At 34.3% G+C, this 16,689-nt stretch overlaps 1 protein-coding gene across 1 annotated transcript in view; it reads right to left on the bottom strand.

The window, feature by feature from the left end:
* The window catches only part of ATRNL1 (attractin like 1), an 83,452-nt gene that overhangs the window by 12,846 nt on the left and 53,917 nt on the right, over window positions 1-16,689 (bottom strand). The window contains exons 6-7 of the mRNA XM_008063409.1: window positions 8,574-8,748; window positions 1,840-1,927 (exon numbers count right to left, since the gene is read on the bottom strand). Of these exons, the coding sequence (XP_008061600.1) occupies window positions 1,840-1,927; window positions 8,574-8,748 (263 nt within the window). The remainder of the gene's footprint in view (window positions 1-1,839; window positions 1,928-8,573; window positions 8,749-16,689) is intronic.

The following is a 16,689-nucleotide window of genomic DNA, read 5'->3' as shown; positions in this document are numbered from 1 at the left end:
GTCTTCTTTTGTGAAGTGTCGTTCATATCTTTTGCCCACTTTGTAATAGGGTTGTTTGTTTTTTTCTTTTCAGCACGTTTGAGTTCCTTGTAGATCCAAGATGTTAGGCCTTTGTCAGACATGGAGTTGGCAGATACTTTTTCCCAGTCTATGGGCTGTCTTCCTGCTCTCTTGATGGTTTCTATGGCTTTGCAGAAGCTTATCAGTTTAATGAGGTCCCACTTCTCTATCTTATCTCTTAAGGCCCATGTGTTTTGGGTTTTGTTCAGGAATTGGATGCCAGTTCCAATTTTCATAAGGGTGTGTCCTGCATTTTCTAAAGTTCTTATGGTTTGAGGTTTTATATTTAGGTCTCTGATCCATTTAGAGTTAATTTTTGTGTATGGGGATAGATAAGGGTCTTGTTTGAGTCTTCTGCATGTGGTCAGCCAGTTTTCCTAGCACCATTTACTGAACAGGTTCTCCTCTCCCCAGTGGTAGGTGGTGGAGGCTTTGTCAAAGATGTGTTGGTTGAGAAATTGAGGTTTTGCTTCTGGAATCTCAATTCTATTCCATTGGTCTATATGCCTGTTAAAGGACACTATCAACAGAGTGAAAAGGACCACTGAAAGGGAGAAAATATTTGCAAATCACATTCTGATAAGGGGTTAACATCATAATACATAAATAGTTCCTACAATTCAACAACCAAAAAAAAAAAAAAACCCAATTCAAAAACAGAAAAAGACTAGACTAGATGTTTTTCCAAAGATATACAATCAGCCAATAAACACTTGAAAAGATGTTCAACATCACTAATCATTAGAGAAAAGCAAATCAAAATCACAATGAGATACTACTTCACACTCATTAAGAGGCCAATCAGAAACAAAAACAGAAAATAACAAGTGTTGACGAGGCTGTGAACAAATCAGAGCCTTTAAAATACACTGCTGGTGAGAATGTAAAATGATATAGCCACAGTGGAAAACAATACAGTAGCATCTCCAAAAACTAAATGTAGAATTACCACATGATTCAGCAATTCCACTTCCAGGTATATACCTAAAAAACTTGAAAGCAGGACTCAAACAGATAGGTGTACACATGTTCATAGAAAAGTTATTCACAATGGTCAAAGGTGGACTCAATCCAAGTGTCCATCAACAGATGAATGGATAAACAAAATGTGGTGTGTGGGGGTGTGTGTGTGTGTGTATGTGGGTGTGTGTATAATGGGATATTTATTCAGCCTTAAAAAGGAAGGACATTCAGACACATGATACAATATAAATGATCCTTGAAGACATTATTCTAAGGGAAACAAGTTAGTCACAAAAGGACAAATACTGTAATTCCACTTATAGAAGGTACCTAGGGAGTCAAATTCACAGAGACAAAAAGTAGACTGACCAAGGGATAGGGGACAGAGGGAATGGAGAGTTACTGTTTCAGTTTTGCAAGATGAAAAAAGTTCTGGAGATAATGATAGCCATGGTTACACAATAGTGTCAATGTACTTAAAGCCCCAGACCTTTACACTTAAAATAGTTGAAATTTAAATTTCATGCTACATGTATTTTACCATAATTTTTTTTTTTAATTGATTGACTTGATGACTAGGTATGAAGCTATGGACAAAAACTTCAATCTTCATTACTTTCCATGTTTAGTGGATGATTGTTCTAAAATCTATTTTTTACTAAAACAGTATATGCATACGTGATATTTCAAGTTCTTGTGGTCCATATGGTCTACTGATCTCATTAAATGTTCGAAATAAACCTGAGATTTGGTATTTTCTCCCTAAGGTAAATTCTTTAAAAAATCTGATTAAAATTTAAAAAGCAGAAGCCATACCTGATATAAAGCAAGAGAGTGTCCATATCTCTGGAGAGGTCCCCTTGATAGAGTTCCTACATTCCAAATACTGCTTTCTAAATTGTAACTAAAAGCAAGACAAGAAAATAACCTCATAAGCTAAGATTCATTTTTTGTTCTTTTAATTTGCATATGTTTTTATTCACTTATATACAAGTACTCATGAAATTCAAAAAGAATTATGAAAAAATGAACTTGCAATTTCATGTGCTGCATTAGAAACTTTTAACAAAGACTCATTCAAGACATGCCTACTCAAAATTAGTATTCAATCACCTAAATGTATAATATACGTTAACTTAAGTAGAATATCTGTTACTAGAATTAATTATCCAATTGCCATTAAGTTTCAACCAACTGATTAACCTATAGTAAACTATATTTTTTTATTTAAAAATAAAAACCCAGCTTTCCTTTTTGAAAATAGATAAAAAGTCTCTCCATTTGCTTTATGTATTAATTTTTATTCTTTTTTTAGTTGTCATGGTTGCTTTAAAAAAAATTTTTTATATGCAAGTTATACATCTTTGGGAGGAACATGTGATATTTTGATACATGTATACAATGTGCAATGACCAAATCAGGGCAACCAGGATCTTCATTACCTCAAATATTTATCTTTTCTTTGTATTGAAACATTACATTTCTTTTCCTCTAGCTACTTTGAAATACACAATAAATTATTATTAACTAAACTTTCCCTACTGTACTATAAAATACTAGAACTTATTCTTGATACCTAACTATGTTTGTACTCATTAACCAACTTCTTGTCATACCCTCCCCCCTACTCCTTTCTCAGCCTGTGATAACCACCATTCTACTCTCTACCTCCATGAGATCCATTTCTCAGTTTCTACAGATGAGTGAGGACATGCAATATGTGTCTTTCTGTGTCTGGTTTAGTTCACTTAGCATAATGACTTCCAGTTCCATTCATGTTACTGCAAATGACAGGATTTCATTCTTTTTATGGCTGAATAATATTTCATTGTATATGTGTGCCACATTTTCTTTATCCATTCATCAAGTGATGGATACTTCGATTGATTCTCTATTTTGGCTATTATAAATAGTGCTGGAATAAACATGAGAGTGCATATATCGCTTTGATATACTGATTTCCTTTCTCTGAGATACATAACCAGCAGTGATATTGTTGGATTATATGGTAGTTCTATTTTCAGTTTTTTGAGGGACCTCCACACTGTTTGTCATAATCGCTGTACTACTTTACATTCCCATACACTTAGCATTATATAAATTAACCAAAAACATATATTTCCTATGCATAAATTCAGCTAGTTTCCTGATAATTTTTTTAAGGTTGTATAAAATGAATCCAGTAGTATAGAAGCTTCTATAAAAATAAGTTACTGTTGGATTACAGGAAACAAAAAGAAAATACTTTTTCTACTGACCTAATACATATGAAAACAGAAGTTTCAAACTAAAGATCTTAAATGCTTATCTAGCAGAACTCCAGTTGAGTTATTAACTTGCTCTACCCTCGAATCTTTGTAAGATACATGCATATGATACAAATAAGGAAATATAATCAGTCACAACATAGCTTCCACAGACTTACATCACTAATCTCCCTACACCTGCAGCCAACACACTGCTTTCCAACAAGTTACCATAAATTAGGGCTCCACCCATTAAAAAGTAGGCAAAGGATATGAACAGACCCTTCTCAAAGAAGACATCCAAGCAATCAATAAACATGAAAAAATGCTCAGGTTTACTAACCATCAGAAAAACGCAAATCAGAACTACATGAGATTCCGCCCCACACAGGTCAGGACGGCTATCATTAATAAGTCAAAAAACAACAGGTGTTGGAGAAGATACAGAGAAAAGGGAACACTTCTACACTGTTGGTGGAAATCTAAGCTAGTTCAACCTCTGTGGAAAGTAGTGTGGTATTTTCTCAAAGAACTCAAAATTGAGCTACCATATAATCCAATTGTCTCACTTCTGAGAATATGCCCAAATGAACATAAATCACTCTACCAAAAACACTTACACACATATGTTCACTGCACACTATTCACAATAGCAAAAACATGGCACCAACCCAGAATGCCCTTGAAGAGGACTTGATAAAGAAAATGTGCCATATAGACACAATGGAATACTATGCAGCCATAAAGAAGAAAAAATCTGTGTCCTTTGCAGCAACATGGATGCAGCAGAATATCATTCTAAGTGAACTAGCACAGAAACAAAAAACCGAATACCGCAAGTTTTCACTCATAAGCAGGCCCTAAACATTGGGCAAGTGAGCACAAATGCAGGAACAACTAATGTTGGGCACTACTAGAGGAGGGTAGAAGGGAAGAGGATAAGAGGTACGTAACCACCTACTGAGTACCATGTCCACTACCAGAGGAAGACAGAGTTTGCAAGAAGCCCAAACTTCACCCACACACAATTTACTTATGTAGCAAATCCTCCCCAACTCTAAAATATTTTTTTCTTAGTATAAATAAATAAATAAATAAATTAGGGCTCCTCAAACTATTTCTGTAAAGGGCCAGGAAGTAAATATTTTAGGTTCTGTGGCCCACACAGGTCTCACATATTCTCCTGCATTTGGATTTTTTTTAATAGCTCATTAAAAATGCAAAAGCTAAAAATGCTAAGAAAAGAATTCTTAGCTCCCAAGTCCTTGATCCCTACTCTGCAGTTTGCTGATCCCTGCTATAAATAAGCTATTCATATTCCTTGTGCACTAGATCCCACAATATCCCAGCAGTTCTCCCATCTCACCTCTTTCAGGTGTCACCATTTTTTGTCTTCCTAGACCATTGCCATCGGCATGCAAACATGGTGTTATTTCTACCATTTATTAAAAAAACAAAAACTTCTCTTGACCACCCTCCCTTTTTAAGCTAACACACCATTTCTTTACTGCTCTATTTCTTTATTGTTGCTGCCCCCATGAATCTTTCCATACTCTCTTTAACTAACTCTAATCAGTCTTTTAACCCCACCACTCCAGTAAAACTGTTCCTATTAAGGTCAGCTTCCTCATACTAAGTCCATAACCTCTTTTCAGTCTTCATTTTCCTTGACCTTGTTAATCGTCAGCATTCGACACTGATAGTTATTTCATAATTCTCATATACTGTCTTCCTTTGCCTGCAAACACACTACACTCTAGGTTTTCCTATCTGACTGTTCACTCCTTGTTAGTTTCCTTTGCTGGTTTCTCCTCTTTTCCCCAACCTCTTAGTGATCAGGTTCAGTTCTTGGTTATCTTCTCTATCTAGACTCATTCCTTTGATAATGCCATTTTAACTCAACTTGTCTCTACCCTTCCTCACAATCCCCAGTTTATTATTTAAAAAGCAGCCATAGCCAGGCTCGGTGGCTCAGCCTGTAATCCCGCGCCTTTGGGAGGCTGAGGTGAGTGGATTGCCTGAGCCCGTGGTTTCGAGACCCACCTGGGCAGGCGAGACCTCATCTCTACAATAAATCAAAAAAAATTAGCCGGGCACAGTAACGCGTGCCTGTAGTTCCAGCTACTTGGAAGGCTGAGGTGGAAGGATCACTGGAGCCCAGCAGGTCGAGGCTGCGGTGGCTGGGAGCGGCCACTGCACTCCAGTCTGGGCGACAGAGTGAGACTCCAACTCAAAAAAAAAAAAGGAGCCATAATGACTCTAATTTTATTTTTCTTATTTATCTATCTATTTATTTATTTATTTATAGAGTTGGAGTCTCACTCTGTCAATATTTATTTATTTATAGAGTTGTAGTCTCACTCTGTCGCCCAGGCTGGAGTACAGTGGCATGCTCATGGTCACCCCAGCGTTGACTTGCTGGGCTTTCGCCTCAACCTTCCAAGTAGCCGGAACTACAGGCGTGCACTACCACGCCCAGTTAATTGTTTTTATTTATTGTAAAGAGGAAGTCTCACCATATTGCCCAGGCTGGTCTCAAACCCCTGAACTCAGACAAGCCTCTCACCTCAGCCTCCCAAAGTGCTGGGTTTACAGGCTTGAGCCACTGCACCTGGCCTGTGACTCTAATTTTAAAGGACAGATCAAAACATGCTCAAAATCCTCCCATGACACCCTACATGATCTGTCTCCCTCCTCCATTATCCCTCTGATTTCATGCTTTCCTTCCATATAATCCATGCAAACTACATAGGCCAGGGTGTTGCACCACAAACACTTCAAGGAGTTCCTATTTTAAGGCCTTGATCTGGCTCTTTTCTGTGTGCACAGATAACTGTGCTGCCAAATCCCTTATATCCTTCAAGTCTTTAAACAATTCTCACTTTTCTCATGAAGCCTACCTTGACCACTGCATTTATAATTGCAACTCTCTCCTCGGCACTGATGATTTGCTTACCCCTACTAGCTATCCATCCATCCACATCTGCATAGGTACATTTGTTGACAAGTATCTATCACTTTGTTATTTATGTTTATATTTTCATTGCCAGTCTTTCCCAAGTAACTTTACAAAGACAGAGACATCTGTTTTGTCCACCAATATATCACAAGTATCATGTACATAGTAAGTGTTCAAAGTACTTTGCTATCCTCATGAATACATGTTAATTTTCATTAATGCTAATGTATATATTCTCTGTAAAATAGTATCTTTCTAATTTAATAGACACCAATACAGAACATTTTTGTTATTCAATGAATGAGTCTGTCTTAAAATGTAACATCTGCATCCCAATTAAATTCCAGTATAGAAGACAAATGAAGCTATGACTGACACTATCACTTCTGAAAGCTGATTAAATATCCTTATCTACAATTTAACTACATTCAGAATGATAAAAAATATTCTCTAACCTGTGAAAACAGCAACAAAATTACTTCTAATATACCTCATAGCTTGTTACAAATCTATACTGAACCCCAAAAAAAAGTTTCATACAAAAAACATGTTAATCTAGTTTAAATGGAATTATACAAGTTTGAGAGAATACAAAATAATATTTATCACCTAATTTTAAACATGCTATTCAACTTGCACAGAACACCAACTTTTTAAATGTCCATGTTTCCTTGTTGACAATTTTGCTGTTAGTCTTCACAAGTCAACTTTGGAAATATCACAATTTAATTCAGTTTAACTCTGTTTTCAAAGAATTTTTATTTCCTTTAATCATAGTTAATTTTCTTTTGATTTTTACATTTAAATCTCATTATTTCTTCAGGTTCTTTTCATATTTCAACAATTCATTTTAATCCCACCAACTCTTTCAATTCTTTTGACTATATTTTATTTTTCATATATAATGTTACAGAATGCTCATTTTTCACTTAAACAGTTTCCTAAAAATCTCCCTCCCTCTTTCCAGAATTTATTGTATATTGTAACTTAATTCCAGTCACAGTCTATCATAGTTTTAAAGCAATCTTCTCTAATAAATTTTTTTTTAATCTTCAGAGTTAACAGGGCTAATACATTCAGTGGGCAGGGTTGTTCGATAAAATATAGGATACTGAATTCAATCTGAACATCAGATAAACATCAAACCATTTTTAGCTAAAATATGACCCATACAAAATTTGGAACAAAACAAATATATGTGCATATATATATATATATATACATAAATATACACACATAAACATATATTTATATACAGCAAGTAGACGTCTTATACTAAGAGTTTGTTGTTTATCTGAAAATCAAGTTTAAATGAGTGTTCTTTATAGTTATCTGCTAAATCTAGCCATTCTAATGGGTATACATCATTCTGGTATACCGTTCAGGGCCAGTTCTGATTGGTTGATGCCCAATTATCACATATTATAAATATCATACCAGGGCCGGCCATGGTGGCTCACATCTGTAATCCCAGCACTTTGGGAAGCCATGGTAGGAGAATTGCTTGAGCCAAGGAGTTCAAGACCAACCTAGGCAACATAGCAAGATCTCATCTCTACAAAAAAATCAAAAGTTGATCTGGGTATGATGGTGAGTCCTTGTAGTTCTGCTACTCAGGAGGCTGAGGCAGGAGGACCACCTGAACCTAGGAGGTCAAGGCTGCAGTAAGCCCTGACCGTGCCACTGCACTCCAGCCTGAGTGAGAGTGAGACTCCCAACTCAATAAACGAATGAATGAATGAATATCATCCCTGAAAACAACATTGATAATCAAATTATTCTCCTTCTTTATTCTTTTAATCTGTTACTAACTGGTTCATAAAATGCAATCATCAGCTGAAAAAGAAATTAGATAAAGCTGTCATCCATGTGATTCCCCTTATCCAATGTGCAGTGACAATCTCTACTGAGCCAACAGTAAATGAATCATCTCTTTTATAATACTGGTACTGTTCTATCAAAAAAAGCTTGTAAAGTACACATAAAGTAAAAGTTCAAGTAAATTATAATTTGCAAAACAAACTGAAAGTGTTTTTATATATGTGATTACACTTCATTCTATAAAAATAAAACATGAATTGAAGCTTGTATTTTCTTACTCAGAATTTATTAAAAGCATTCTAGAGAGGTAATGAAATTTCTACCCAAAACATACCCATAAGTACAATGACAAATAATTAACTATAAACATATTGAGTTCATATATTCCCAAAAAAGTCTCATTAGCAAATAGAGAATATCACAAAAATAACCACTTATATATTTGGATCGCCAAAAAATAAAAGACATTTAGGATAAAAATCCAAGCTTAAAAAAATAGATGGTTAAAATCTGAAAATACTTACTTTAAGACCATTTGAAAAGAACTGTAGTTAAAAGTATATCCACCAATCACCCACATAAATTTCCCATATAAAACTGCTTTATGTGAAGCCCGACCTACAGAAGGACTGAAGGGTTTAACATTTGGCAGAATCCAGTAAGACTCAGTGGAAGGAACATTCAAAGAACAATCAGGACCTGTTAAAAAAAAAAATCAGACAACACACTGGATTAAACAAAGACTTTAAATTACAGAAACAGAATAAATGGATTAAGAGATTTAGGAATCCAATGTTCATCATATTAGTAAGTGTATACATAATAAATGATCCAAAATATAACTTACAAGAAAAATACTAACAACAATGTAATGCCTAGAAAGGAAATAAGTCATATGCTCACAATCAGACTTGAATATGTTTTTTTAAAAATAACAATTTAAAAGAATGATTTAAATAATATAAAATTTCAGATTCACTTTAGTATGCTACTGGAATATTAAAATGGAAAACAATGCACTCAAATCCCAGTTCTGTCACTTACTAGCAACATGACCTGGGATAAATCTACTTATCTCCTCCATCATCAAGCCTTCATCTATAAAATGGAAATAACAACCTATTCCTTTTTAATACAGAAATAAAAACATTTAAAATTGGTATTTAAAAGTTATAAACTATTAAACAAATGTTTTTAAAATATTACATTTTTCTTAGCATCATTAAGAACAACCAAAATTAGTTTCAGTAGAGAGACTTAACCTCAAAAAGAACAAATCATTAGGTATAATAAAATAAAAACTATTAACTAGGTTAGAATAATTTCAAATAATATAAAATTGAAAACACAGCCTTTTCCTGTCCATATTCGTGGCATACTCATGAGTCATGGTTTGCTCATCTATAAAAATGTAGGAAACCAGCCTACATTAGTGTATATCAAACTTAAGTAATCAAAGAAATTCTCCCAAAGGAAGTAAGTTTTTGTCAAACTTTGGGGCTCACAAATTATTTTAGTTTTGATGAAACTAACTAGACATAAACTTCTTATGCTTAAATTTGTGATTATAAAGCCAGCAAAAATTTCTAAATTATATATAAACAAACATAAAATTAACAAAATTAACATTCACTTAAAAGATGGATGATGCTGTTTTGTTCAAACTAAATAACTGGTCCCAAGTTGAAAATGATACTAATTGTTACAGTGTCTTTTTTTGCAATATTTTAGCATACCAGTTTTTGTTTTGTTTTGTTTTTGTTTTGAGTTGGAGTCTAACTTTGTCACCCAGGCTGGAGTTCAGTGGCACATTCACGGCCACCCCAGTGTTGACCTGCTGGGCTCCAGGACCCTTCCGCCTCAGCCTTCCAAGTAGCTGGAACTACAGGCGCATACTACCGCACCCGACTAATTTCATTGATTTATTGTAGAGACCAGGTCTTGCCAAGTTGAAGAGCTGGTCTCGAAAACGTGGGCTGAGGGAATCTACTCCCTCGGCCTCCCAAAGAGATAGGAGTACATGCTGAGCCACCCAGCCCAGCCACCTATATTATTTTGACAACATAATTCTCCCACCATTTGTCTTCCCTCCACTTTTTACAAATCTTTTAAATTCATATGCTATTGCATATCATCATTTGTCCTTTACTTGTCACAAAAGTATTAGTACACTTCAGTTGCATTCTTTTTAGCCTACGATAAAGGGGTATTACTTAGTCATCATAAATACTGGCACTGCAATCAAGCGGCATTACTCAGTTTTAAGATAAGACAGTTGATCTTAAATTTGCTTATATCAAAAAGTTTTAAGATTATCACTGAATTACAAAATTTAAAAACTTCCAAGCAGATTACAATTTGAGAAATATTGCCCTGTACAGTTTTCACTTGTTCATTTTTTTCACTCACTCAAGTATTCATTAATTCATCCTCAAGATCTGGGTTTTTTTTAATGCTTTCATTATATGGGACTGTATTTTTCAGGTATAAACTAGGAAGTAGTTTGATAATGACAAAATCTTTTAAGTCAGCTATAGAAAACTATTATTTCAAAATGAAAAAAAGACTAAACGATTCATTGGTAATTAGAGATATTAAAATAACTTTTAAAAAATTATTGTAACTACAATTCTAAATAACTTAGAAATAATTTAACTACAAATCCAGCCCACTGGGTGTTTATGAAGATTAAGTTTTATTAGAATACAATCATGCTTATTCAGTTAAATTCACCTGTAATCTCAGTACTTTGGGAGGCTGAACCAAGAGGATTGCTTGAGCCCAGGAGTTCAAGAGCACCTAGGCAACGTAGCAAGACCTTGTTGCCATAAAATAAAAGAAAATATATATATATTAAAATAAAATAAAATTATATATTAATCAAATCTACACTAAAGTAAAACACTGAAGAGCAAGTGTACACTAGGCTGAATAATGGCCCCCAAAGATACACAGGTCCCAATCACCTGAACCTATGGATTTCACCTTATATGGCAAAAGGAACTTTGCAGATGTATTAATTTAAATATTTTTTTGCATGACCTTATTTTATATTATTTTTTAATTTATTTATTTATTATAAAGATGTGTGGTACAATTCAGGGTTAGGTATATAAACAATGATATGCAGGTACCCTTGTTGATGAGGTATGCCCTTCCCTCCCCTAGCAGTTGAGATTTAAGGGAGATTAGCATGGACTATCTGAATGAGCTTTAAACTGTAATCAGTTAAGAATTACCTATGGCTGCTTTTACAGAGTTGAATAGCTGCAACAAGGCATATGGCCTGCAAAGTAAAAAATATTTACTACCTGGCCTTTTACAGAAAAGTCTGCCAGCCTCTAATGTAGCTGAAGATACATGAAATCATATAGGCATTATACATGAACAATATATCTATTGGTGTGAACTTCATATCTTACTTTCTTAAAAGAAAAAGTAGATGTATTTTAAATCACGTAAGTCAGGTATATCAAAGCAAACAGTAAAAATGTTAACAGATGAATCTGGGTAAAGGGCACTGAGATAGTCCTTTATTATTCCTATTCTTATAACGTTCTAAAACTTTGAAATAATTTCTAAATATAAGTTAAAAACAGACTACCATCCAAAGGCAAGGAGTTGGAAGCAGTCAAGTAATATATGAGTATTATTTGTCAAAGAGTTTGACAGAAAACAGTAGCATGAAAAAAACCTTGAGAGTTGGGAATCTATTTAAATCATATTAGCTGGGCATGGTGGCTCACATCTGTAATCTCAGTATTTGGAAGGCTGAGGCAAGAGGATTGCTTGAGCCCAGGAGCCAAAAGCAGCCTAGGCAACATAGCAAGACCTTGTCACCATAAAATAAAAGAAAATAAATTATATTTTAAAATAAAATAGAATTATATATTAATCAAATCTGCAGTAAAGTAAAATACTAAAGAGCAAGTGTATACACTAGGCTGAATAATGGCCCCCAAAGATACACAGGTCCCAATCACTCGAACCTGTGGATTTCACCTTATATGGCAAAAGGAACTTGGCAGATGTATTAATTTAAGTATTTTGAGATTTAAGGGAGATTAGCATGGACTATCTGAAGGGACTTTAAATCGTAATCACAGGTGTCCTTATAAGAAAGGTAGATTTGAATGCAGAAGAAAGCAATGGGACCACTGAAGCAAGATGCTGCACCCTGGCTTTGAAAATAAAGGAAAAGGCAAGGAGGCAACGAATGCACAGAATGCAGTCCCATGAGCTCAAAAACCAAGGAAACAGATTCTCCCCTCCAACCTCCAGAGAAGGTGCAGCCCTGCAAGACTTTTATTTTGGCCCAATGAAACTGATTTCAGATTTCTGGCCTCCAGAATGGTAAGAGATTAACAAATGCATGTTGTTTTAAGATACCAAGATTGTGATAATTTGTTAAAGCAGTTGTAAGAAACTGATACTAAAAATTATATTTACTAATTTAATTTAAACAAAATATTGTTATTTAATATAGAAAATAGTATTCAAAGATTTTTTTTTAATTCTATTCTACGGCCGAGCATGGTGGCTCAAGCCTGTAATCTCAGCACTTTGGGAGGCTGAGGTGAAAGGACTGCCTGAGACCATAGGTTCAAGAACAGCCTGGACAACTTGACGAGACCTCATCGCTACAGTAAATAAAAAAAATTAGCCAGGCATGGTAGCACATGCCTGTAGTTTCAGCTACTTGGAAGGCTAAGGCGGAAAGATCGCCGGAGCCTAACAGGTTGATGCTGAGGTGGTAGTGAGCATGCCACTGCACTCCAGCCTGGGCAACAAAGTGAGACTCCCACTCCAACTCAAAAAAAAAAACCTCTATTCTACAATTCAAAATACCCAGTAATCTACACATCTATACAAAAGAAAATACCAATAAAAATATTTCCTATCTTTGTTACTAATACATTTTATGTAACTTGTAGTGATTACTGGAAGAAATAATCTGCAATAAAATCTATAGGTTGTCTTTAATTCACTCTAAATTAATAAGCTTACAAATAGAATGACAAGGAAAGAATGAATCAATCAAGCAAGGATGAAAAACACCTTAGAGTAAAAGCATGAGTCAAACCTAGCTTTCCTACTTACTAGCTGTGAAATCTTGGACAAAATTACTTAACTTCTCTAAGAGTCAGATAAATTGTGGAGAATACACTTAAAACATAGGTAAAATGAGGTCTTATGTAAATTTTTTTAAACATAATACTACAATAAATACTCCATAGTAGCAACCTTAATTTTAAGTTAATTTCCCATTTTATATACAAGAAAATTAAGTATAATTAGGTTGACATGTAAAATAGATTAATGAAGTCTAGTTTTATTAGATATAAGCATGTAGGCTAAAAGAAAAAAGCAAAATTATAAGTAGAACATTTCTATAGTCATAGATAAATTTTATTGAGAAAAATAATTGCAAAGAATAAATCCAAAATAAGGCACTACAGAGTTGTTAACTTGTTTAAGAAAATAATAAAAACCCACTTCTCAAGTCTAGCAAGAGATTTGGACATCTAGATACAAGAAACTCAGAGATACCCAAACAGATACAATACAAAGTCCATGGCACATAATAGACAGACTGTCAAAAGACAGAGAGAATCTTAAAAACAGCAAGAGAAAAGTGTCTATTCAATTATAAAGAACTCCCCATCAAACTAACAGTGGATTTCTCAGTAAACCTTACAAGCCAGAAGGGAATGGGATGAAATAATCTAGGTGCTGAAAGGGAGGGAAAAAAAGGCTGACAATCAATGATACTATATCCAACATATGTATTCATAAATAAAGGAGAAATGAAGTATTTCCCAGACAAATGAAAGCTGAGGGAATTCATGACCATTACACTGGCCATACAAAAATTCTTAAGGGAATCCTACACCTGGAAGTAAAAGAATAGTGCCTACTACATGAAAGCACAAGAAAATATAAAAACCACTGGTAGAACAAACAAGGGAAAGACTCAAATGTTACCAGTGTGGACAACCCCAAACTAAAATGAATGAATGAAAGAGAAAGGAAAGCAAAGGAAAGGAGGGGGGAGGGGGAGAAAAGAGAGAGAGGGGAGGAAGGAGAAGGAGGGGGGAAGGAAAGAAATACAGAACAACTAGAAATCAATTAATAAAATGACGGGAATAAGCTCCCACATACAATAAAAAGCCTTGAATGTGAACAAATTAAACTTTCCACTTATACTGGCAGAATGAATTTTTTTAAAAAAACATAATCCAAATATATGTTGTCTACAAAGAACTCTTACCTGTACTAACACACACAGACTGAAAGTAAAAAGCAGGAAAAAGAGATTCCTTGCAAATGGGAACAAAAGCAAGCAGGAGTAGCTATTTTATATCAGATAAAACAAACATTAAGTCAAAAACAGTAAAAAGAGACAAAGAGAGCCATTATATAATAATAAAGAATCAATTCAGAAGATATAATAATTCTAAGCAAATATGCAGTCACTACCAAAGCACCCAGAGATATAAGGTAAATATTATTAGATTTAAAGGGAGAGACAGATTCCAATATAATAATAGTTGAGAATTTCAATACCCCACTTTCAGCATTAGAAAGATCATCTAGACAAAAAATTAACAAGGATTGGATTTACATTGAATTAAATCAAAAAGACCTAACAGACATTTACAGAACATTTCAATCAACAGCTACTGAAGACACATACTTCTCATAAGCACAAAGAACATTCTCTAGAATAGAGCTAGTGTTAGAACACAAAACAAGTCAACAAATTTTAAAACATCAAAATCATATATTCTCAGATCTTAATGGAATAAAACATCAGTAGAAAATAGAACTCTGGAAATTCTACTAAAACAGGGGAACCAAACAGCATACCCCTGAATGAACCAAAGAAACGAGGAAGAAATTAAGTAGGAAATCAAAAAATGTCTTGAAACAAATGAAAACTGAAACACAACATACTAACACCTATGAGATACAGTAAAACAGTGCTAAGAGGGAATTGTACAATAATAAGCTCCTCAAAAAAAGTAGAAAGATTTCAAATAACTAATCTAATGATACATTTAAAAGAATTAGAAAACAACAAACCAAACCCAAAATTCAGAGAAAATAATAAAGTTCATAACAGAATAAATAAAATAAATACTTAAAAAATATAAAGGATCAATGAAATGAAAAGTTTTTTTAAAGATAAACAAAATCAATAAGCCACTTGCTAGACTAACTAAGAAAAAAATAGATAAAACCAAATAAATAAAATCAAAAATGAAAAAGAATACATTACAACTGATACCACAGAAATACAAAAGATTATCAGAGATTATTATGAAAAACAGTGCACATACAAACTGGAAAACCTAGAGGAAATGCATATATTCCTGGACACAAACAACCTATAAAAGTTGAATCAAGAAGAAACAGAAAACAAGAACAAACTAATAACAATTAATGAGATCAAAGCAGTAATAGAAAGTCTCCAAAAAAGAAAAGTCCAGGATTAGATGGCTTCATTGCCAAATTCTATCAAACTTTCAAAGAATAAATAGCAATTCTCCTCAAAGTGAAAAATGAGGGAATTCTTCCTAAGTCATTTTACAAGACCAGCATTATCCTATAGCAAAACTAGACAAAGATGCACCACCACCAACAACAACAAAGAAAACTATAGGCCAATAATCCTGATGAACATAGTTGAAAAAATCCTCAACATGATATTAGCAAAATGAATCCAATAAATAACATACCATGATCAAATAGTATTTATCCCAAGGATACAAAGATGGTTTAACATACACAAATCAATAAATGTGATATATCCTATAGACAGAATGAAAGACAAAAGCCATATGATCGTCCTAATAGTTGCAGAAAAAGCAGCTGATAAAATATCCTTCCATGATAAAAACTCAACAAATTAGGCATGGAAGGAACGTGCACAATAAAGGCCATATATGACAACCCACAGGTCCATAATACTGAGTACGGAAAAGCTGAAAGTTTTTCCTCTAAGAACTAGAACAATACAAGGATGTTCACTTTCACTACTCAACATAGTACTGGAAGCCCTAGCCAGGCTAATTAGACAAGAGAAAGAAATAAAAGGCATCCAAATTGGAAAAGAGGAAGTCAAACTGTCCCTCGTTGCTGATGATATAATCTTATCTAGAAAATCTACAGACTTCACCAAAAATCTCTTAGATTTAATAAATAAAATTCGGCCAGGCTTGGTGGCTCAGCCTGTAATACCAGCACTTCAGGAGGCCGAGGCAAGTAGATTGCCTGAGCCTGCGGGTTCAAGACCAATCTAGGCAACTTGGCAAGACCTAATCTCAACAATAAATCAAAAGTTAGCAGGGCATGGTAGAACACGCCTGTAGTTCCGGCTATTTGGAAGACTGAGGCAGAAGGATTGCAGGAGCCCAGCAAGTTGATGCCGGGGTAGCTGTGAGCATGCTACTGCACTCCAGCCTGGGCAATGGCATGAGACGCCAACTCAAAAAACAAAATAAAATAAATAAATAAACAAACAAACTTAGTAAACGTGTAGGATACAAAATCAACATACAAAAAACAGTAGCATCTCTATACATTAATAATAAACTAGCTGAGAAAGAAATCAAGAGGCAGGCCATTGCCTTACTA

This window comes from Carlito syrichta, unplaced genomic scaffold (assembly GCF_000164805.1).
Source record: "Carlito syrichta isolate Samal-C Ts95f unplaced genomic scaffold, Tarsius_syrichta-2.0.1 Scaffold306834, whole genome shotgun sequence".
In the NCBI taxonomy this organism is placed as follows: domain Eukaryota; kingdom Metazoa; phylum Chordata; class Mammalia; order Primates; family Tarsiidae; genus Carlito; species Carlito syrichta.
Note: the sequence above shows the minus strand (reverse complement) of the source record. Positions and strands in the feature narration are given on the sequence as shown.